This window comes from Zalophus californianus, chromosome 11 (genome assembly GCF_009762305.2).
Source record: "Zalophus californianus isolate mZalCal1 chromosome 11, mZalCal1.pri.v2, whole genome shotgun sequence".
In the NCBI taxonomy this organism is placed as follows: domain Eukaryota; kingdom Metazoa; phylum Chordata; class Mammalia; order Carnivora; family Otariidae; genus Zalophus; species Zalophus californianus.
In genome coordinates this window covers 19,244,873-19,268,878 of record NC_045605.1, presented here as the reverse complement: position 1 = coordinate 19,268,878, position 24,006 = coordinate 19,244,873, and the positions used below count along the sequence as shown (strand labels likewise).

Genomic DNA, 24,006 nt, shown 5'->3' with positions numbered 1-24,006 from the left:
GGACAAGTATGTTTGGACCTGCATGCACTCAACTATTTCTTACTAACCCTCTGTCCCAGAGGACACTACTGAGCTGATTAAGACAGTGAAAGTGAATTATTTCCAAACAGCACCTGTCACCCAGACGGGCCCTAAGCTTATAGGCAACTGGGGACAGATGCTCTAGAACTCTAGACTCTCCATGGCTATGAGGACTAAGGTCAGAAATAGGCACAGATAATAATCCAAAAATGCCCAACTTTGGAATCCTTTGCATCAAAGGTATGAGAAACAAAACAGAACTTTTGCTTCCCCGGCCCATCCTCTGCTAGAGGAAGGCAAAGGGAAGTTCAGCGGTCCTGTGTTCTGCAGAAAAGAGAGAAGAGAAGCGGGCCAGGTTACCCCAGGCCCATGGCTGGGATTCCGCAGTCAGCAAAACACAAGCCATCTTTGTCTCTTCCGTGAAATGAATGAGCCAGGCCCTAGGGTGACAGTAATTTGCTTCTGCTCTCCGAAGACAAAATGTCCATCCAGCTCCATTTACAAAGGAAGGTCTTCTGCTAGAGAGGACGTCCTTCGCAGAAAGATCTGGCCAGTTACCAGGATGATCAAATGCCACAGTTCCTGCTGCCCTCTCCTTGGAGGGCACCTGCCACCTTTCTAGATCTTACATTTATTTGTATGTTTTGCACTGACCGCCTAAAAGATGCTCAATAAAAACTTACAGTTGAACAGATGAATGGATGGACAATAAATAAACTAGACTAAATCCTTCAAGAGCAGAGGCCAGCCAGAGCCCAGTGGCTGGCGTACAGTAGCCAAGCCATAAGGGCGTGCGGAATTCGAATGCTCCTTGCTGGGGCAGCCTGAATATTTCATGGGTCCCGCAGGGGAGGTAAAAAATCCAGCCAAAGCTTTTCACAGCGGCTGCTGCTTTAACAGAACAGAGGCCCACTGAAACAGCAGCTTATAATGTTCGGTCTCTCTTTTCCATTTCCTGTGGATTTTCATTACCTACATTGTCAGCACATGCATATAAACCTCAGGATGATATTAGATATGCACATGTATTCTTGTACGGTATCAAAAAAGGCCTGAATTAAAAGAGACAGGACCACCTCTTTTTGAGTCACGATTCCATCACTAGTTAGTTGTACGGATGTAGGCATGCTGCCGAGTTTCAATTTCCTTAAGGGCCAAATGGACACAGTCGTTTACACCTGCCCCACAGGAAGCCGGAGCAAATGAAGCAAGGGATGGCCAAGCCCTAAGCACGTGACTGGAGGCTCGGTGCATGCCAGGAAGTATGGCATGTGTTGGGGCAAATGCAAAGAATAATCATCCTCTGTGCTGACTTCCTGGAGCCCATGGCCTGGTAAGTCCCTTTGAAAAGGATAAAGCGCTGCCCAAATTCAGAGATTATGATAAACCGCAATCGCCAGCATTGTTTTCACCTGTCTCCACGTGGGCACCATTCTCTGCTGCTCTGACTGGAAGCTGCGGTGGCAAGTGTCAGTGTTCCCTCTTTCCTCTGTATGCCTGCCTCCCCCGCCCCAGGCTCCCAGTTCAGGAGTTCAGAGTCCACACTCTGTGGTGCCTCAGTACCTGGCATTCAAGGCCTGTCTTCAGGCTGCCACTACATTGCATGAAGAAGGCCCATTTCTCCCGGTGGCCCTTCCGCTCCTGGCTTTCGCTAGAGCCAAGAGGAAAACACCAGGACAAATGCCCTGACATCCGACAGCTGCAGAGAGAGAACCAGCTTCACAGCAGTGTCTCCCAAGGTCTTGGAAAATGTCAGAGCACCAGATGCATCTGCATTCCGAGATGCCTGCCCCTGAATGAAGCCCTCCTGTCAGTGGGAGGGAGTCTGCTCCCACGTTCAGCCCTCAGCTGCACCCCCATTCCTCTCTCTCTCTGCAGAGCAGGGCGGAAGACGTTACTTTCACAATTCCCGATTTCTACATTTTAGAACACAGACGAATTCTCTTCCAGGGATGTGCCCAAGTAACTTGTGTTTAAATAAACAGGGATCACTGTGGCCTCATTCCTTTATTTACTGTCTCCCTCCCCTCTCTAGGATGCAAGCTCTGCTAGCTAGAAACTACGGTATTCGCTATAGTTTCTGGTGTCTAGAACAGCACCTGTCACGTCACACGTGGTCAATAAATATTTGGTGGATTAACTGGCGGCGGGGGTGGGGGGTGGGGGAGAGGGTAGGAGGAAGGATGCACGTATTCCAAAATCCTCCTCTCCTGCAAGAGGAACAACTGTAGCCCCAACCTGGAATCAGAAGGCCAGAAAAAGTGTGGTTACCATGGCAACCACAGCTCCAAAATTCAAAACACCCTTCAAAACTGCCACAGGTCTTTGGTGGGAAAAGGGTTAGTTACTCCTCTTTGCAGATAGTACCTGGGCTCTGGGTCGACCATTGGCCAAAATATTGCTTCCGACCTGTTCTTGCTTTCTGGAGCCTCGTTTTGGGAAAAGTCAACCACCTCCACCTACAGATGCCAAGTTAAACTCCCTGAATAGAGACCACCCTTAGAAGAACAGCAGTCTCGGGGCGCCTGGGTGGCTCAGTTGGTTAAGTGACTGCCTTCGGCTCAGGTCATGATCCTGGAGTCCCGGGATCGAGTCCCGCATCGGGCTCCCTGCTGCTCAGCAGGGAGTCTGCTTCTCCCTCTGACCCTCCCGCCTCTCATGGTCTCTCTCTCTCTCTCTCAGATAAATCTAAAAGAAGAAGAAGAACAGCAGTCTCTGATCTCTGGGCACCGACAGTCTGATGGAAGACACAGCACAAAGAAATAAAAACACAAAAGAAACCAACAGACTCAAAGCAAACAAGCCATTATGTAATCATCCAGATTTACATAAATGGGATATGGGGGGGTAATTATTCAGCTTCAAGAGGACTTCTTGCAGGGCACCTGAGTGGCTCAGTCATTAAGCGTCTGCCTTCGGCTCAGGTCACGATCGCACCGTCCTGGGATTGAGCCCCCGCATCGGGCTCCCTCGGCAGGAAGCCTGCTTCTCCCTCCCCCACTCCCCCTGCTTGTGTTCCCTCTCTCACTGTGTCTCTCTCTGTCAAATACATAAATAAAATCTTAAAAAAAAAGAGGACTTCTTGCTTTGCAAAATGATTTACACTAGAATTCCATGAAAATCAAGTTTCTGTACAGTCCTTCATTCGATTATTTACTCCTTCCCTAAATACTTATGTACTGAGTTCCTACGATGTTCCACGCAAAGAGCTCAGCAAGCTCTGAATAAAATAAATCCTGAATAAAATAAACTCTGCCCTCACAGCTTATGATCCAGTAAAGGATGCAATGTGACCACATAATCGCAATTTAGGAACATAATCATAAATTAGGACATGTAATAAACACCAGAGTCTGGGGACGCCTGGGTGGCTCAGTCAATTAAGCATCTGCCTTCGGCTTGGGTCATGATCCCAGGATCCAGGGAAACCCGTCGGGCTCCCTGCTCAGTGGGGACCCTGCTTCTCCCTCTCCCTCTGTCTGCCACTCCCCCTGCTTGTGCTCTCTCTCTGGCAAATAAACAAAATCTTAAAATAAAATAAAATAAAATAAAAAATAAAATAAAATAAAAAATAAACACCAGAGTCTGGAAATACTTCCTGGAGGAAAGACCCAAAGGAGAAGAAAAGAAGGGCAGCGTGGCAAAGTGGGTCGGTGTTACCAAAGGGGAATTCCAGCTGAAGGAACAGTGTCTGTGGAGACCAGGAAACAAGAGAAAGTGCCCCACTCAAGGCGCGGAGGGGCCACTATGGCTGGAGGCACGGGACTGGGAGCAGAAGCAGGAGGGGAGCAGAAGTGAGGTCGTGAAGACCACTTTGGCTGCAGCCAAGAATGAAAGGACAGGGCTTCACGGGAGGCAGGGAGGCCAGCGAGGAGGACACTTGAGGAACACACAGGAGAGATGGTGGCCTGGAGAGGAGCAATGGTGATGGAGTCAGGAAGACGGGCTTGAAGAATACCCTCCCAGACGAGGGAAGCCTCGTGAAGCTGACCGGTCCCCATCCCCAGTGCAAGGAACTGAGGGAGAGGAACTGGGCTGGAGGGCAGAGGGCCAGTTCAAGGACACCGACGTGGAGTTTTGAAGAACATCCCTATGAAATGTCCATTAGTCACTCTTAGGTCTGAGCCTACGGCTCAGGAAAGAGAGGAGTTCTGAGGTATGTGAGAGTCATCACCATAGAGAAATAATTAAAGCCACTCAAGTGGATGAAACAAGTGTAGATTTAGGAGGAGGAGGCGCAGAGGGAGGGGAAAGGAGAGGGAAAAATAAGAAACCTGGAGTCAGACCTTAAGCAGACAGACACTGAAGAGACAGACGGACAAGAGCAGCCCATGAATTGTAAAAGCTCATTTTCAGCACCTATTGGTAGCTAAGAAAAGCGACATCTCATAATTGATCAAAGAAGTAACCACTGTTCCAGCTTGTGCTGACCAGAGGAGCAAACTCAGAGGCCTCACAGACCACCAAAAAAATCTCACTTTTACTAACTAATAATAACATTAGCATAACTCTTCAGATGCATCTACTTAAACTGTCTTACAAGAGTTAGAAGAAATGTGTGCTCTCCACTTTACAGAGGAGAAAGATGCCCAGACACGGAGAGACGGAGTCACCCGTCCAGGACCACACAGGGAGAAAATGAGTTGAACCCCAGCCAACAGCCCAGCTGCCTCGGATGGTCCCCCGGACTGGTGCTAGGACATTGGTCCTCCGAAAGACCATCCACGGACGAGGCCTACGTGAGCTTCCTGAGTTCGCTGATGGAGACAGGGCTCCATCCCACGCAGAATGGGCTCCCCAGACACAGGGCGGGCTGAACGCCGAGTTGACGTGCAGGGTACCTGTACTCCAGAGCCATCTCTGCTGCTGACCAACTCCACGGCCTTGGACTTCTGTTTGTTCCAAGCTGAAATGACCCCACAAATCCCAGCCACCACGAAGAGTAGATTCTCCGGACAGTGGCAGAGCCAGAACTATAGGGACTAACAGGTGGCAGCTGAGTATAGAGAAGTAAGACAACACTGTGGTGCCATTTAGGTCCTAGGACCCTCCTCCCCTGTCCCTTCCAGCCAACTTTTTCCTCAGACCTATTTTTTTTTTTTTTAATGCTGTATTCTGACTTCCCTATTCTCCTGAAATTATCTTTTTCACGTTGCTCTCCACACGGGCCAAAAGCTCCTCAACGGAAGGGCCGTTTGCGTCCAGCCCTGTATCCCAAGCACCCAGCAAAGCCCTGTAAGTATCCAGTAAATGTTTCAACTATGAGAATCAGCTTTCCTGAGTTCTCTGATTTTTCAGCTTAATCTCTCTAACTACAAAGAAAAAGCATGTCAACTCACAGAGGCATTTAAGGAAGCAACCCAAGCATGGAGAAGGCATTTGAGAGAGAGGAATCTTTCAGGGTCGCTCGGAACTTTCCGAATGGGCGGGCCACTTTCTACTCTGGTCTTCCGACACATGTGGCCGCCAATCCTCCCAGGAAGTCCGCAGGGCGCCAGGGCACCTGTGAGGTCCAAGTAATCACTAGCACAAACCGAGGGCTTCCCTCAGGATCTGCAAGCCACAGCGCACGTTACTACTAAGAATAAGTCTCTGAAGGAATGTTCTCAAAGGATGACGACCCATCTCTCGTCCTCACTGAAGACAAAACTAGAGAAAACGTGTTTGAACCTTACCACCGGGGATTTCAGTCAGATCTGAGGAAGAACTTTCTCAGTAGCAGGCCTTGAAACATAGAAAGAAGTAATCAAGAGAGGTGGTGCAGTCCTCTTTTCTGAGGCCTTTTTTAAATTTTTTTTATGGTCTTCACCTGTCAGGAAGATGTGATTCATCACAGACAAAGATAGAGAAAACACATGTTGCCACCCAGGCTAAGGGCAAACTGTTCCCTGGAAAACCGCCACCCTGTTCAGAATAATCTTTCTTACTGCCATTCCATCCAACCCTGACCTGAGAAGCAAACAAAAGGTCAGGAAGAGCTTGGAGTGTAATGACCCAGCTAGAAGGCAAACACTTGCCGGATCAGGGCAGATGGCTCTGTGGAGTCAGACGGGCACTAACGCATAGGTTTGGTTATGGAAACCACAAGGACGAGGCTAAGTGGCATCTCTGTAGAGCGAGTTCTTCCCCCCACTTTGGAGAAGCATCTCATCCTCATGGCTCCTCCAAAAACGGTGCTGCAGAAATTCTTCCCCGCTACCCCTTCACAGACTCACCTGTCCTCAACGTAGGGACTTACATTCTGCCCCACCTTCTACAGGGACAAGGTAACAGAAGAGCCGATGAAACAAAATGTCTATCACTTAAAAAGGAAACCTGGATGATGGGGGGCTCAGTCGGCTGGGCGTGTGCCTTCAGCTCAGGTCATGACCTCGGGGTCCTGGGATCGAGCCCCGTGTCGGGCTCCCTGCTCAGCAGGAAAGCCCGCTTCTCCCCCTGCTTGTGTGCTCTATGTCAAACAAACAAACAAACATCAATATTTTAAAATAAATAAAAGATAAAAGGGAAACCCGAATGAGAAAACATAGTGGGTGATAATACACCAAATATGCGGCCAATGGCATAGTGAAATGATGAGCTGTATCCTTCTCTTCCCTACGGCCCCAAATTTTACATTAACTAGCTATTTTATTACACACACATCTACTGGCCTTTGGGACGTAAGAATTTAAGAAGCTGGAAGACCCTTGCAGAGCCTCAAAAATGTGTCACCAAACCAACCGTCCACTAGGTCTTTCTGTATTTTCCCAATCGTTGAGTCAAATCATGCAAGGGTTACCGTACTCCCCTTTCGCCCACCGGGCCTCCAGGGCAAATTCTTTTTCCATAGTTGTGAAAGAAAGGGGGAAAACCAAGTGGGTTGTTGGTTTGTTGGGTTTTTTTTTTTTTTTTCTTTTTTTCCCCCTCACTCAGCCCCCTCACTTCCTGACTGAATTTGCTAACCAAGAAGCAGCAAGCCTAAAACCCTCTGTGGTCAGACCGAGTAGGTTAAGAGGCAGCAGGCTGAGAAGAGGCATTACTGCAGCGATGTGCTGACACGGGGAGGTCTCACGAGGCACCAAGAAGCTCCGGAGAAGTGACGGAAACAGGCCCAGACTTGAGGTCGGAGGCCAGAGTTCCCAGCCCTAACCCAGATCTACCACCGCGATGCACCTATCGCCTTGTTTCCTTATCTCATCGACAATCAGGGTTGAACAACCAGAACCTCAACACGGAGTGTGTACGAAGGATGTAGAACACAGGATTTTATACCATCGGACCAAAAAAAAACAATGTATCGGGGCCTCCAGGGGGAGGGCCACGGATTTCCTTATCCCTCCTCTCCTCCCCCACTGACTGATCTCAGCTGAGCCACAGCCACGTCTCGCTGACGATTCTGAACAGTATTATTTGCATTGAAAATCCAGAAATACAGTGTCTGGAACACAGAGGAGAATATTTGACACCAGGACTATTTTTAGAAGGTGGCACGTGGCTGCGCACAGCGGCAGGGGGCGGGGCCAGCCACTGCCTGACATCTCTCTGTTGCAGCTCAAAGCATCTCCGTCCTGCCCACGTTTGATTTTCCGTTTTGCATCCTGTATGGAAGCTTTGCCATCTGGGCTATGAGCAGGAAGGAAGATGCCTCAGGCGCCGAAATCACAGAACAAGAGCTGACAGACCCCCCCGCCTCAAACCCCAACCCCACGAGAGGTGTAAAAGCTGTATCTTCCTTCACACCAGACACAACAGCCCCTTGGCGCATCACCACACCAATGCGGGCTATGGAGGCAAGAACCCAAGAGGGCAAAAGCTCCAGAAAAAGCCCTTGGGCTGCAGAAAGCTCTTGTACACACCACAACCCAGCAACCGCCCTGGGCTCTCAGGCCCGCTTGGTTGGGTGTCTGAACACCTGCTCCAGGGCCCAGTGGCTCGTGCACGGAGGTCAGGAAGGAAATTCCCCACCGGCAGGTTAGCCATTCAGACGCCTTAATGGAAAATAGCGTTACCCTAGAACCAATTATCAGTGACCAGCCTAGCAACTGGTGGATGGAGAGGACTCGTGAGAAATTAACCGCACTGGGCAGAATCATCACCTGCTAATCTGCCCCAGGATCATCCGTGGCTCCTGCCTGATGCATAACTGGCGCCCTCTTAGCACGTAACCACCATGGAAACTCTTAAAATAACCAACCTCCACAGAGGAGCCTGGCCAGTGTGAATCAGCCCATGGGGCTCCACTTCGACCTCCTCAGTTTCCACAAACTGTTAGAATTTGGAAACCACATCTCTAGCCAAACGCTGGCGGAGCAGTTTTCCCAGACGGGTCAGCACAGCCCCCCCACGCAGCAGTGCTCGCCCACAAGCCCTACAGCTTTCTCCCGGGAGCCCTTCCTATCCTGCTGACCTCATTCCTACCTTCTCTCACACCCTTCCCCTCCACATGTATGCTTTCTCAAACATGCAAGAGCCAACGATTTCCAGGCCCTGGAGAGATGATGGTACAGTGTCCTGCAGAGAGCTCAGGCTCTGGAATGGTTCAAATCTTTGCTTCTGTTTGACCTGGAGCGAGTTAATCTCTGAACTTCAGGTTTCTCAGCCTTCTCAGCCGTTAACACCCACCTGGGGAGTTTCTTGTGAGGATTAAATGGGATTGTGTATTGAAGGCACTCTGCAGAAAACTTGGCACCAAGTAAAACGCAGTCCCCGCCCTCCAGGATTTATAGGTCGGACAGAGGCTTTCACTAGTTTCACCTAATCCAGCACCCTTTACTTACTTAATCTGCTGACAGATCACAGGTCTCCACTGCATTTGTTTTTGTTGTTTTGTGTTAAGAAAGAATGACAGTTCTCAGGCGCCTGGGGGGCTCAGTCGTTAAGCATCTGCCTTTGGCTCAGGTCATGATCTCAGGGTCCTGGGATCAAGCCCTGCATCGGGCTCCCTGCTCATGGGGAGTCTGCTTCTCCCTCTCCCCCTCCCCCTGCTTGTGTTCTCTCTCTCTAATAAAATCTTAAAAAAAAAAATGCCATTTCTCTCCCCCCACACTCCCTGTGCCTCTCATACACCGCAGGGTGTGCACAGAAGTGATGGGTAGAGTGTCTGGATGCAGAGCTCACCCTGCTCCCCTGAAAATGGAGCTGAAACCAGAAGCAAGATTCTCTCCGAAGGTCAGAGGAAAGGCTGAAGAATCAAGATAAATACACCAATGATACCATTACCTGCCAACCCACACACCGGCGAGGCTGGCACCACCAGATGGAGAGCCTGGCCCACCAGGCTGGGCAGAATCAGTGAGAGGTGCCGCCTGAGGTCAGATGTGTGTCGCAGAGCGGAAACCTTGAGGCTCCAAGTTGAAAGGACTCTGAGCAGCCTGAGGATGTTACAGAAGAAGAGGGGACAGAACAGCCAAGGGGCCATGGTGGCCCAAATAATGACAATACTTGGGGGGGGGGAGGCGCCCCGGGGCGGGGCAAAGAAGCAGAGATGTATTGCTGTGTCCTCTGGAAAGACAGCCTACAAGTAGTCATCCACACCTGCTCACTGGGCCCTTGTCAGCTTTCCCCTCTCCCTCCAGGGAATGAGGACAGTATGCCATCCTGCCAGTCGAGGGTTCCGTCCAATTTCCGACTTTTCACTAGAATCCGGCAGGTCAGAGAGTTTTGAACAATCGCTACAACCAGTTATGGCCAAGGAATTTAAGGAGACATGCAGGTACTAATTCCAAAAGCTTGCCCCATCAACTTCACTCTACCATTTTTGGAGGGAGGCTCAGAGGGCAACACGGCCAGCAAAAAAAAAAAAAAAAAAAGTGCCATCTTATGTTAAATGGTAGCTAACAATTCCCAGAGTGCTGTAAGAACAGTGCAAGGCTCGGGCCCCTAACTCACCACCCAGTTCACACAGAGCAGCAAGAATTAGCTGCCTCAAATACCACTCTGCACATCTTTCCCAGGTTCTAGAAACTATAGTGGCTCCCCAGTGAGCTGAATCCTCTTTGTATACAGAGCACACTGTCTGTGGGATCTCAATGCATCTTTGTTGACTGATAAACTGAAATTCCAACTCTCCAGCATAAATCAAGTCGGTCAGCCCATCAGCTCACTTCCCTATTTTCCACATCCCTCATCGAGGCCACTCTTATAGTCATCCATTCCCATCTTCAAACCAACACCCCAAAACTGCTTTCACCAACAAGCATCTGGTCTCTTCAAAACTCTGCTCTCAGGGCACCTGGGTGGCTCAGTGGGTTGAGTGGCCGACTCTTGATATCAGGTCAGATCATGGTCTCAGGGTCCTGGGATCAAGCCCTGCTTCGGGCTCCATGCTCAGCGGGGAGTCTCCTTGGGATTCTCTGTCTCCCTCTCCCTCTGCCCCCCACCCTATGCTCTCTCTCTCTCTCAAATGAACACATAAATTTTCAAAACAAAACATATCAACAACCACAAAAGCCTCTGCCCTCTAAAGTAGATGTGTGGCTGCCTACGGCCGGGGAGAGGAATAGGAGCACTGTGGGTGGGATATAAAGGGTATGGGTTTCCTTTTGGGGTCACAATGCTCTAAAATTGACTGTGATGAAGGTTGTGCATATTTGGGAACATACTAAAAACCACTGAATTGTATACTTTAAAAATGAGTGAATGGTATGGTACGTAAATTATACCTCAATAAAGCTGTGACGGGGAAAAAAAACCTCAGCTCTGAACTCATCTCCTCCAGGAAATTCTCCCTGACTTATGAATAAAGATAATTTCATTCCCAACAGTAGAGAAAAAAAGAATCATTCTTCCACTCATTTTTAATTTATTCACCAACAAAACACTATTTTTTTTTAAAGATTTTGTTTATTTATTTGACAGAGAGAGACACAGTGAGAAAGGGAACACAAGCAGGGGGAGTGGGAGAGGGAGAAGCAGGCTTCCCGCGGAGCAGGGAGCCCGACGCGGGGCTCGATCCCAGGACCCTGGCACCATGACCTGAGCCGAAGGCAGATGCTTAACGACTGAGCCACCCAGGCGCCCCAACAAACACGTACTGATCACCATAAAAGGCCAAGTACAGTGCTAGAAAGTGAGGATGCGAAGATGAACCAAACAAAACCGGGCGTGGATTATTTCACTACTGTACCCCAAGGTCCTTGGTTCCCCAAACCACACTAACTTGACCCTCTCTCCACTTCTTTCTTCCTAGGGTTAAAGGAGGGGAAAAAAGGGGTCTCCCGATCCTCTTTCTGTGTTTAACGTGTGCAGCTAAAATCCACAGCCCCTTGCCTTCTACCGCATCGGACTCCACTGCAGCCTGAAAGGTGCTTTCCTCGCCTGTGGAGGGGTAGATTCCAGAGGACGAAGGTGAAGAGAATGGCTATCACACTGGGCCTGGCGTGCTAATCCCCGCTGGCTAAACCAGGCCAGAGCAGAGCAATTTTCCAATCCCATCAGGTGTGAGGAGTGCCAGGTGCTGCTCCAGGACACTTGAGTGCGTAAGCTCATACTCTCAAGCGTACATCCACTCCATGCAAATACTCACAGAAAACTGACAATAATCCTTCACCCTGACACAGCACTTTCACGTGTGGGAAACATTTTCACGAGTATTACTCCTGAGACACATTTCCCCCGCCACGGATGGAGAAGGTGAGACACACAGAGAGGTGAACGAAGTGGGGTATCCAAGGTCCCATACCTACTAAATGACAGAACTGAAATTTAAACTGAAATCTCCTGGGGGCACCTGGGCGGCTCAATTGGTTAAGAGTCTGCCTCCGGCTCGGGTCATGATCCCGGGGTCCTGGGATGGAGCCCCCGCATGGAGGGGGGGGGGTCCCTGCTCAGTGGGGAGCCTGCTTCTCTCTCTCCCAGACCCTCTTCCCCACTCATGCTCTCTCACTCTTTCTTGGATAAGATCTTTAAAAATTAAAAAAATAATAATAAACCAAAATCTCCTGGCTTCAAGTCCAATATTCTTTCTGCTCTACTGTCCTCAAAAGCCAACTCTTTCTCAGGGTAGCTTGCTGGGCATCCACAAGCTTCTACTCACTTGATTGCTTCTTTTCTCTCCAAGAAGCCTTCCGTTTCTAAGACCTACACATGATGGGGTTTTGTCTTTGCCAAGATCCAGAGAGATTCCAACAGGAGACAGTGTAACAGCGGTTAAGAGTAGAGATCTGAGTCAGACCAATTTGGGTTTGAATTCAGAGTCTGCCTTCATTCTACACATACACGTATATTCTTCTAATCCAGCAAGCCATCATTTAAAAGACCTGCCTCCATCTATACCTACAAGGTGAAAATCCTTCCTGATTTTAAGAATATTGAAGATTCCACGGCACCTTTAGACAACTCTCAAAACCAAGAAAGCCTTCCTTAATTCCAACCAAATCCACCTCCATCCTCACCCAATGCAACTCTTTTCCCCAAATTTTGTCCTCCACATGCATGGCAAATCCCAAAACCAAAACAGGGTCTCTATTAGGGTTTCTCACATTTGAAGGGAGGGTCTCTATTAGGGTCTCTCACATTTGAGGGGAAAGCTGACAAACTGTGATGAACTATTTTTTTTTAAAGATTTTATTTATTTATTTGAGAGAGAGAGAATGAGAGATAGAGAGCACGAGAGGGAAGAGGGTCAGAGGGAGAAGCAGACTCCCTACTGAGCAGGGAGCCCCTTGTGGGACTCGATCCCAGAACTCCAGGATCATGACCTGAGCTGAAGGCAGTCGCTTAACCAACTGAGCCACCCAGGCACCCCAAAATTCTTTTTTTTTAAATTTTATTGAAAGAGAGAGAATGAGAGACAGAGAGCATGAGAGGGGAGAGGGTCAGAGGGAGAAGCAGACTCCCCGCTGAGCAGGGAGCCCGATGTGGGACTCGATCCCGGGACTCCAGGATCATGACCTGAGCCGAAGGCAGTCGCTTAACCAACTGAGCCACCCAGGCGCCCCGATGAACTATTTTCATTCAAGATTAGCTCCTGGCTGGCTCAGTTGGTAGAGTGGGGTTGTGACTTCAATAGAGATTACTTAAAAAAAAAAAAAAAGGAGGAGGAGGAGGAGGAAGAACAACATTAGCCCCCACCAAGCTTGCCCCCCTTCCCTCTACTCTGTGGAAAAGGCAGCAGGACGAGGTACCAGAGAGAAAGAATTGTTATCCTCAGGTCCACAAAAAGCTCTTTCAGGATAACCATTTCCAGTCCACAGAAAAGAGATCCTGGAAAGCTTAGCATAACCCCACTGATTCTTCAGTGTCCCCTCAAAGACACAAGGTTCTCCCTACTTCTTTCTTCCTCTAAAGTTTTTTGTTTTTTTTTTTTGGTAAAGCTCGAACCCATGACCCCGAAGAGATCAAGAGCGACAGGCTCTTCCAAATGAGCTAGCCTGGTGCCACCACCCTGCTTCTTTTGCCTTTGTCCATATTGCTCCCCTTTCCTGATCTCATGCCCCTGACCTCACACTTTTCCTGTTTTCTACCCCCCGTCTGTATTTGTCACAGTTTGAGCCTCTCCCTTCCAGAAATCTTTGTCTTCCCATGGTTCCACCTCCTCCATAGGAGTGAAACTCACGTCTTAATTGCTTGTACAAGTCTCCGCCCACTCTCCTTCTCAAAGTTGGCATCCCCCTTTCCTACCCAGCCCTTCCTCCTCTCCCCCCAGGACCCCATCAACATCAGCTGGTACCAGACTGAGTTCAGGAGAACATTCAATAAATACTTGTTGAACTGAAGTGAATGAAACTAAAGAGCCTGGGAGGAGGAGTCCTGGGGAAGGTGGCCAATCCTTTAGCTGTCCTACACCAGGCAACAAACCTCTGTTAAGACAGGACCCTAGCGTCTAAAAGTAAATGAGCAGAGTCCATGGTATCAAAGAGCCAGTGAGGATCCCTCTCCCTCCAAACAGGCGGTGGGCTTCCCTCCAACACCCCTCCTAGCAAAGGCTCTATGGAGCTGCCCTATGGTTCTCTACACTGAGCGACAGGACAAAGCGAACTTCTCCCACTACTCAGATGCCACACTAACCCAGGCAAAAAAGTAGCCGGCACAAACCAGAGTAGGGCAGAGCAGCTCTAGATGTCTGAAGACTCTTGTAGTAGGAAATATGAATCACTCAGCATGCAAACTTCAGCACATCCTCTACACATGTGGGCTAGGAAAAGCAAGCTGGTGTGGCCAAAATAACATAAAAATTGAAATGGAATTCAGCAATATGAGCCTAAGTGGAGGCGCCCCTTAACCTCTCTCACCTTCTGTTACCTCCATGTCTTAAGTGGGAATAACAGCAGTACCTAACTCAAGAGTTTTCGCGATTCGTGGTGCTCACTGTAATGACCTGCACATGATAAGGACTCAACAGGTATTAGCTGCCATGGTTTTATTTTGCATTTTGCCATGAGGATGGAATGAGATGGAACGCGGCGGGAAGCCCCACGCAGGTGTGTGACACAGGAGAAAGTCGCAGGCCCCCCGGCCCCCGCTTGGGGAAGAGGGCGACACGCGTGGAAGCCGAAGTACCCCCGGCCCTCGAGCGGGGCGCAGAGGTGCCCGAAGCCCACTCTGGCGAGGGCCCCCTCCTCCCCCCACCCCCGCTTTCCTCCCCGAAGTCTCGGCCAGGACGCCCCCGGGGAGGGCAGGAGAGGGGAAGGGAAAGCAGGCAGGGGGGCGGCGCAGGGACGTACCTGCTTTCACTGCACTCCTTCCGCTCCCTCACCCTGAGCCACTTGCGGAGGAGGAAGCGCTTTCGGCGCGGAGAAGCGCTGGGTGTGGAGCAGTTGGACCACGGGGTGTCCTCGTCGCTGGAGGGCGTGATCTCGATGGACGGCAGCTGCAGGAACTCCTTGCCCGGGGCCAGGACGCCGGGCAGGTCCCGGGTCAGCCCGGCCTCCAGGCTCTGCCCCTGCACGTTCTTCATGCGGCGCATCTTGAAGCGCCGGCGTCGGAGCGTGGGGGTCGACGAGCTGGACCAGAGCGGGCTGCCCTCGGGCGCGCCCTGGGGCTCGGGCACCTGCAGGGCGGGCGGCTGCAGGTTCTCCAGCATGTTGGCCGCCGGCATGTGGGCCCGTGGCGGCCGCGCTCCCTCGGCGCCCTCCGCCAGCCGCCTCGTTCCCCACCCCTGGCCGCGGCGCGCTCAGCCCGCTCACGTTGGGAAACCCTCGCCGCTCGAGCGGCGCGGAGGGCAAGTTCCTCTCCTGGAGCGCCGCGAGGCAGGCGCGCGCGAGGCCGCCGGGGCCGAACTTTCCGGTGCGCGCTCCCCCCGGCCGTCGGCGCCGGCCCGCCCCGGCCGCCGCACGCCGCCGCCCGGCCTCCCTCCTGGGGCTCCCGCGGCGCGCCCGCCTGTTTTTCTTCCGCGCTCTCCCCGGCCTGCTTGCGTCTTCGCCTTAGCGGGACTCGGCGGCGCGGGGCCCCAGGGGGCGGCTCGGCAAACTCTCAGCGGCTCGAGATCGGCCGACCGGGCTGGGGAGCCGGCGTGGCGCTGCAGGGAGGCGGAGAGCGGGAGGGAGATGGGGGGGAGAGAGAAAGAGAGAGGAAGCGAGACACTGGATAAAAACAAAAAAGGAGGAGGGGAGAGCTAAGAGGGAGGGGAGGGGAGGTCATTTCTGTCCAGAAAGGGCATGCACAGGCAGCGACAGCCAGGGTAAACTGTACGCGAAATCCCTCGGGGAGGAGGGACTCTACCTCCAAGTAAAGGCTGCTCCAATCAGCCTAATGAAACAGGATCACAAACCAAACTTTGTCAAAGCAACGATTGGCCAGGCAGCTCTCATTAACCTCACGCCCAGCTTTTTCTTTGGGGGAAGGTGGGGGAGGGAGGAAAGGGGAACGGAGGAATCAGGAATTCAGTCCTCACTCCCCAAGGCCACCCAAGACAGGGTTGGGGGAAAACTAGGGGGCTTTTCCGCAGAATGTCTTCTCAGAAAAGTGCTTTCTTCGAATTATTTGGGAGTGCGGGTAGGGGCACAGGAAGGCTGGGCATAGTCAGAGGGCGACTGCAAAGTTCCCGGAGGCTGCTTCCAAAATGACAAGTTCAGAAGTGAGAAAGTTCTGTGGAATAAGCTGAGGACAGCAGACATGACATACCAAGGAAGGACAGACAATAGGATCTGAGAGACATAGGACACACACAGGACCAGTAAGGAAAAGGGACTGATGATCCCTCTCCATCTTGAGTGACCCCGTCAATACCATAGCCCCATCCCAAGAACAAAATGAAGTTACTGGACAGTGAGCACCCAGAAGGCAAAGCATCCAGCAAAGCCTTCCTGGGAGTTATGTTCCTGGGTGATGATTCAATTCTGCTTCAACCTGCAAGGGGTATGGACTGGGTCACACAAATCTAGTATGTGCCCAGGTCATGGAACCTAGAAAGTGAATCAGCCCCAGCAGTGTCTGAAGGTATGCTGACCCACTCCCTCCCGAGACCCAAGGACCTACAGCCCTAAGAGCCTGGCCTGAGAACTGATCCATTTTATTGAGGCATTCTCCATTGTGACTTGAGCATAAGCCAGCCCAGCTTCTAGAGCAGAGCTGTACGGTCCATTCTCCTCCCTTCCCGCCCAGCACATAAGCCTCTTCACTATTTGCTTCTACAAAGTAGAGACAGCAGCTTTCAAACAGACCAGGAGGAGCACAGAAGAATGCACCATTAAATCCACAATTTGACTCACCTGTTCTCTGCCCCTCTCTAGGAGTCCAATTTCCAGTTAAGAGCTGATACCCCAGCTTCCCTACCAGGGCGATGGGCACAGGAACATTTCATTAGTGTCCCAAAGCTGAGGAAAAATCACAGTCCCAAAGACTTGCAAGAAGTCACAGCAAGAAAATCCATCCCTGCAGGTCAGCAGGACCTCAAGCATGACAACTGGCCATAGGTTCATCATGCCCCGGAATGACCCATGGAGGGGAGCTCAAGGTATCAATGTCCAAGAGGCCAGAAAACTGAGGGAAGTCAGTTTTGCGCTGGGACAGAGATACTGTGGCCAAAAAGCCAAGGCCAGGCCCACCTGTAAATGACTCCCTGGATCATCAGCTGGTCTTATTTCTGACTCTCCACATCCGGCCACCGGCTCACTCAAAGGTGATTTGGTATCACTCTATTTTAACTCCTGGACATGACATAGAAAGGAGAAACCCCTTCAGGTGTCAGGCCTGGCAAGGAGCAGAACACTACTTCAGGCCCCGGGAATGCTGAGGGCGCTGGACAGGCAACTCCAAACTTCAGGATACTGAGTTAAGCCAAGGCCCCGGAGTTGCTCACTGCCTTGGACTTCCTCCAAGGACAAGGGCTTTGCAGGGGATCCGATAACTTCCCATTGCCTGCCTGTTGAGGGGCCTGCTGAAGTAAGAAGCCAAACAAAACAAAGCAAAGAAGCAAACAGACCTAAGCATCCACAACACAGGGCTAGCCAGCTTGATGGGTAATGGGGGGAGGGGGAGATTCACAAGGGGGAGCAGGACCTTGAAGTTTATCACCAACACTCTGAACTTCAGTGGATGCCTCTTAAAAGGAATTCAAGTCACCAAGCTCCCTCTTCCCACACACCGCAGCCGCTTTTCCCACCCACAATAGGATTCTGGACCTAAAATCAAAAAAATCCTAGGAGATTTCATTTAAGCCTTGGGCACCGCAGTTCAGAATGATCATTTACATTTCACCTGGCCTGAGGGAAAACCTCCTCCAAACTAAATCTGAAATGGTTTCACTTGGCTGAGAAGCAGATACCCAGAGGGCTTCAAGGCCCTCAACACCGTCCTTGCTTACTTCTACGACAGACCCTTCTCCCTTCTTTCCTTCACGCCGTTACCCACTAAAACACTGTTCAAAACACATCCTCCCGTCCCCCCGCAGCTGTTTCTGTTTGATTTTTATTTACCATGGCACCATTGAGTGAGATGATAAAGGGGGAACTGCTTTGAGAAAGGAAGGTCCCTTTGACGGTGAGCCATCATTACTATTAAGACAACAAGCGTGTTGAGGGAAGAACCAAGTTTCTCCTCCCTTAGATTCTCTTCAGTATCCTGTGTGTTTTTGTTGTATGGTAACCTTCACACTTTTGTAAAGGACTTTCATACATAATATTTTATCTTCCCAGCAACCTAGGAGTGAGGTAGAACTTTCTCCAAGGTCATAGATAAAAACAAACAAACAAACAACAGTCAAACACAAAGCCAGAACTTGAACCCAGGTCTTCTGAAGCCCTTTAGAGGCCACGGGAATCTCACCAGATGTATCAGCTCTGGAAAGCCGCAGGTCCCTTGTGGCACCTGAATTCTACCAACCCTCGCTTCAGCTGGGAATATCACGAAGCTATATGCAGCTACTTGATCCCGTCAGTCATTTTACAAGTGGGGAAATGGAAGCACAGAATCTTAAAAAACAAAAACAAAACAATTTCCCAAAGCATCTGGTGGCAAGGGGTCAGGACAAGGGTTTCCACTGGGGACTTCAGAATCTCAGTCCCTGCCTCCCCCTCCCCCACTCTGTCCTGCATTGGGCTCCCAGCAGACTCTGCGGTTCTCTGGGAAGCTGCCCTGGCCTCTGGCCTCCCAGACAGGTGGCAGGCCAGAACAACCTGGCCTCCCTTCCCCCACCTGCAGCCTGGCCTCGGACTTTTAAATGAAAGGAGCTCATATTACCAAGCAACTGTTGTTTATGCTCAACTGTTCAGGCTCCCTTTTCCTGTAGACACAAGACACCGAACACCTGTCTATTACTTCTGCAAACCCACTAACTATAGTCCGGTTTGCAGCCAAAACTTCAGGAGGGAGCCTAAGTGAAAAATACTAGCTGTGAAGTTAGGTTTCTCCCGGGTGCACATCCAAATGAGTGCGAGGTACAAGGGGGCAGGCCCCCACAGACCCCTCGCATCCCACCTGCCCCAGAGATGCCAAGGACAGGCGACTCGCAAGAGCCGAGGCAGGACTGGACAGGAACTCAGTGGCAACATTGCTGCCAAAAGCCAGAATGTTCTCACCCTCAAGCTTGGGATGTGGAGTCTGTCTCCCGCACATGAGAACAAGTGCACCCAAGGGCTCGCCCGTGCACAAGGGAAAGAAGCAGGCAGCAGGCCTACAGGAAGTGGACTGTGTTACTACCAGAGAAGCTGGAAATCTGATAGAAATGTGAAGGATGCTGCGGCACAGGGTTATTACCGATCTTCAAACACAAAGTGAAGGATGGCAGACCTTCCTCTCTAGCTCTCCTTCTGTTGCTGAGCAAGAGTAAGTGAGTGTAGAGCTCCATGTGGGGGATTCAGGTTGGATGACAATCATCTATTGAGACTAAATCCAGTTAGGGACTGGAATGTATGACCAAGGATGGATAGAATGGCTTTCTCTGAACATCTTTAAACGTAACTGGAGCTCAGTGAGAGAGAGTAGCAGGAAAGAGATGATGTCTTAAAGGCCCAGTCCCCACCCCATCACCAGGGGTCTGTGAGGCCCCAGATTCTCTCTCTTTTTAAAAAAGCATAAGTCTTTTCCTCCCCGACTGCTTGAAGCCTCGCCGCCATTATGAACGACACAGTAACTATCCGGACCAGGAAGTTCATGACTAACCAACTACTTCAGCGGAAACAGATGGTCATTGATGTTCTTTACCCTGGAAAGGCAACAGTACCTAAGACAGAAATTCGGGAAAAACTAGCCAAAATGTACAAGACCACACCAGATGTCATATTTGTGTTTGGATTCAGAACCCATTTTGGTGGTGGCAAGACAACCGGCTTTGGCATGACTTATGATTCCTTGGATTATGTAAAGAAAAATGAACCCAAACACAGACTTGCAAGACATGGCCTGTATGAGAAGAAAAAGACATCAAGAAAACAGCGAAAGGAACGCAAGAACAGAATGAAGAAAGGGGAACTGCAAAAGGGGACTGGCAAAAAGTGAGCTGGAGATTGGACAACAGAAGGAGTAAAGATGCTGCAGTGGCTTTATCTGTGGTGGTTGTGCAGATTTTTCATGAGAGGATCAATAAACTAAGAATGTTAAAAAATAAAAATAAAAAAATAAAAAAGCATAAAACAAAGTCCATTTGAACTGATGCATGTCTGGTGCCAGGCATCTTGAACTGGATACTAAACACCTCCCTGAAACCTACAAACAGCTTTAATATCTTACATGGTGAAATAGGAAATCAGGGAGTAATCACTAGGGTGATGATGGGACAGGAGCCGGGAATGGGGAGATGGGAGCAAGAGAAAGGACTGGAAAGAACAGGCTTCCACCCCTCCTAGTATCTCAGTTCTGTTCCTTTTACTAATCCCTATCTCATTTCCCCGTGAAGGTGGGAGCTACTGAAGAAGTCAGAGGAGACCGCGGACTGGATCTGTGTGGTCAGGGGAGGGCAGAGCATGCTGGCTGAACTCGATCTAAATAAAACCACAGTTGGCCAGCCACCATGTCCAGCATCTCCTTCTGAGGAAAGGAAGAAAATGTCATGAGACTTGTATGGAGTCTTAGTTCCCTAGGGCAGAGCGCTGGCAAAGCCTCTCAGCCATGGGGAATGCACAGAGTGCTTCCGCTAGCCTTTGGCAGGGGCCAGGGTGAACAATGACGTCACCTCAGGAGAAGGACTGTCCCCAGATAAGCCTCCCTGGTTTAACTGCTCATCAAAAGGCTTAGGAGTCAAAGAAGAACATTTTGCACAACGACATTTGGCTGCCCGGGTTCTTGACACCAGGATACCAAAGCACAGATAGACATCATCTCTTGTCCTCTAAGCCTTACAAGGACAGTCTTTATGTAAACCTAGGCCAGAAGAAACTTCCTGACGTCACCCTATCTGTCTCCTTCCTGTCCTTGCAAGTGGCATGATCTGGGTGTTCCGCTGCTTTCCTTGGAAGCACCAAATACTACTGGCCAAATATAACCTAGTGATTAAATGCAGAGGCCCAAGCCATGCTATCTGAGCTTTAGACCCCTTTCCACCACTTACTAGCTATTTGTTTTGGGGGTAGGTTACTTAATTTCTCCGTCTCGGCTTCCTCACCTGTAAAATCAAGATAATTGATAGCATCTCCCTCCTGGGTTATTGTGAGCGTTCAAGCAATATAGGACACTTAGTGCTTGGCACATCGTACGTAAGCGGTCTATAAATGTTAGTCTTTGTTATGCTGAATTAAGTCCCTTTATAAAACCCTTGTGAGGAAGCATGACTATTCGTGTTGACTTTCAACTCAGTTTAATTGTACAAGTACTTGTTAAGCTAGAGCACTGTGTGAGGTTCCTTACTAATTGCTAGGAATACAGCAAGACAAATAAGACATAAGACACGGCTTGTGCAGAGCAAGGCCAAATTAATTTAGTGCAAAATATAAGTACAAACAAGGTGTGAGTGGGAAGATTGACAAATTTTAACTAGAGGGAAAGAGGTGGTCGAGGCAGGCTCTGTGGAGGAACTGGTACTTGAGACAAAGTATGAATTCCAACAGGAAAGAAGAATAAGGCATTATGGAATAAAGAGAGAGTTGTAGTAAAGGCACTGAGGAGTCAAAACTCATGAAGGGTTTTTGAAAATAGGGAGAGAGAAGTCAGGGCATCCGGAAGGACACAGGAGATGAGGACAAACAAGACAGATTGGTAAGTGTTCAACGTTTAGATTTTATTCTTTGAATAAAGGGATGCTATTCAAGTTTTTGCAGGGGAAGTGATATTATCAAACTGTATTTGAGGAACATCAGTTCTAGTGACTGGGAAATACATACTGGAGGAGCAAAATATGGGATACAGAGAAGCCAGTCGGGAGACTATGATTCAATATTCCATATTTTCGGAATATCGACTATATGCACTGCAAGTCGTTCAGGTAAAAGATGGGAAAACATCTGAAATAGGACAGGAGAAAAATGCGGAATAAGAAGAGGTAGGCAAGGAAGAGAAAGGCCCTATGAAGATCTATTCAGAGACCTAGATTGGAAGAAGACCAAGAATGAGGGATGATTCGGAAGTCCGGAGAGGAAAGGAGCCAACGTTTACTGAATGCCTACTGCAAGCCAGGCACTGGGCTAAGTGTTCACACACAAAACCCCATCTACCCCTCCCAGCCACCCTGAGAAATAGACATCGAAACTCCGTTTTTAGGATGAGGAGAGATTTTAAAGGGTGACTCGCCCAAGTCCACACAGCCAGCAAGGGGAAGGTGGGCGCACATTTTAGCTAGGCTCGATCTACCTTAATAAAACTCATGCTTTTTCAATTACGCCACGTTTGAGAAAGATAAATGATGCCAAACACCATAATGCAGCCAGGCAGGAGGAAGATGTAACTGGGTCACCGGTGACCTCCAAGAGAACATCTGCAGTAGAGTGGCAAGAGAAGAAAGGCTATTGTCAGAAGTTCAAGAGTAAGCAGAGAAGGAATAAATGGAGGCTGCAAGGTTACAGCACTTCTTCCAGAAATTAGGCAGTGAAAAGAGTAAGTGACATCTATTTATTTATTTTTTAAAAGATTTTATTTATTCATTTGTTAGAGAGAGAGCAAGCAAGCACAAGCAGGGGAAGCGTCAGGCAGATGGAGAAGCAGGCTCCCCACTGAGCAGGGAGCCTGACACGGGACTCAATCCCAGGACCCTGGGATCATGACCTGAGCCAAAGCAGATACCCAACAAACTGAACCACCCAGGCGTCCCTCTATTTATTTTTTAAAAGATTAATTTTTTTTTTTTTGAGAGAGAGAGCAAGGGCAAGCAGAGAGAGGGGAAGAGGGAGAGGGGAGAGAGAATCTCCAGCAGACTCTGCGTTGATCAGGGAGCCCGAGGCAGGGCTCGATCCCATGATCCTGAGATCCTGACCGGAGCCAAAATCAAGAGTCAGACACCTGCCTAACTGACTGAGTCACCTAGGTGCCCCGACATCTATTCATTTTTATTTATTTATTTTAAGATTTTATTTATTTATTTGAGAGAGAGAGAGAATGAGAGATAGAGAGCACGAGAGGGAAGAGCCTAGACTCTAAACATACCATAATACTGGGTACTATGAAGGGTTTCTGAAAAGTTTCTCTGAAACTATTCATTTATTCCTAAAATAATTTTTGAATGCCTATCAAAGATGACCCTTGCCTCCGTTGCTTCAAACCTTGGAAGGGGAGGGGAGAATAGGAAACCAATCCAAGAACTACAATTTGGTAAAGAAATTCCACTTCAGTATAGGCATGTGTCCAATGTAGTGTGAGCCCAGAGGAGAGAGATCTTGATCTAGATAGATCTTCACGGAGGAGACAGTGTCCACCCAAGGCTGAAGGTCAGCAGATGACTTTTCCAAGTAGAGGAAGGAGGTATGCTTCCGGACAGAGGGGCCACACATGTAAAGGTGTAAAAGAGAGCATGGCATATATATATATTTTAAGATTTTATTTATTTATTTGAAGAAAGAGAGAGAAAGAAAGCAGACTCTGTGCTGAACACGAGCCCAACACAGGGCTCGATCCCATGACCCCGAGACCAGGACCTGAGCCGAAATCAACAGCGGGATGCGTAAGCAACCGAGCTACCCAGGCGCCCCGAGAGCATGGTATATTCTTGAAATTACAGAAGAACAAATTGGATCATAATGTTCAGTTGGGTGAGGGATGAGAGCAAGAGAATGTATCTACTATAAATCTTCCTTCATTCACCCATTCAAATGTGCTTATCGAGCACACGATGTTCTAGGTGCTTGAAAGCAAGTCTGTGTCCTGAAGGAGTTTACGTCCTGGGGATCACAAAATTCCGGAATGATGGAAAGGAGATTTCCAAGAACTAATCCATCACTGTATCTCCACTGTTTATTCTGATCTAGATATTAGGAAACAGGCCCCGGGAGGTTATAGACTTTTACTGAAATTGCGTATCAAAAAGGCATAGCTTCACAGATAATAAATGGCTTTGCAAACAAAGACCCAGACTTGAAGACCTAGAAGCTTAACTCACTCAAAAAAGGGGGGGGGGGGGCTCTAAGGCTCTAGGAAATGATGCCTTTCAAGCGCTAAAGCAACCACAGAAGGCTTTTATTTCTGACAGGAACTTCGGCCACTCCCCCT

General features: G+C 49.5%; 1 protein-coding gene across 9 annotated transcripts in view; it reads right to left on the bottom strand.

Moving 5' to 3' along the window:
• The window catches only part of GRAMD1B (GRAM domain containing 1B), a 236,531-nt gene that overhangs the window by 151,426 nt on the left and 61,099 nt on the right, over positions 1-24,006 (bottom strand). For 2 of the 9 annotated variants that reach the window (XR_003517490.1, XM_027579996.2), the window contains exon 1: positions 14,664-15,653. The exons of 1 other annotated variant lie outside the window; for it this stretch is intronic. Coding sequence is in view for 7 of the 8 variants with exons in the window: in XM_027579996.2 (XP_027435797.1) it covers positions 14,664-15,037 (374 nt within the window). In the remaining variant the exon portion in view is untranslated. Of the gene's footprint in view, positions 1-10,966; positions 11,062-14,663; positions 15,654-24,006 lie in introns of those variants that run through there. 6 more of the 9 variants (XM_027579986.2, XM_027579987.2, XM_027579984.2 and 3 more) reach the window with 4 other exon arrangements.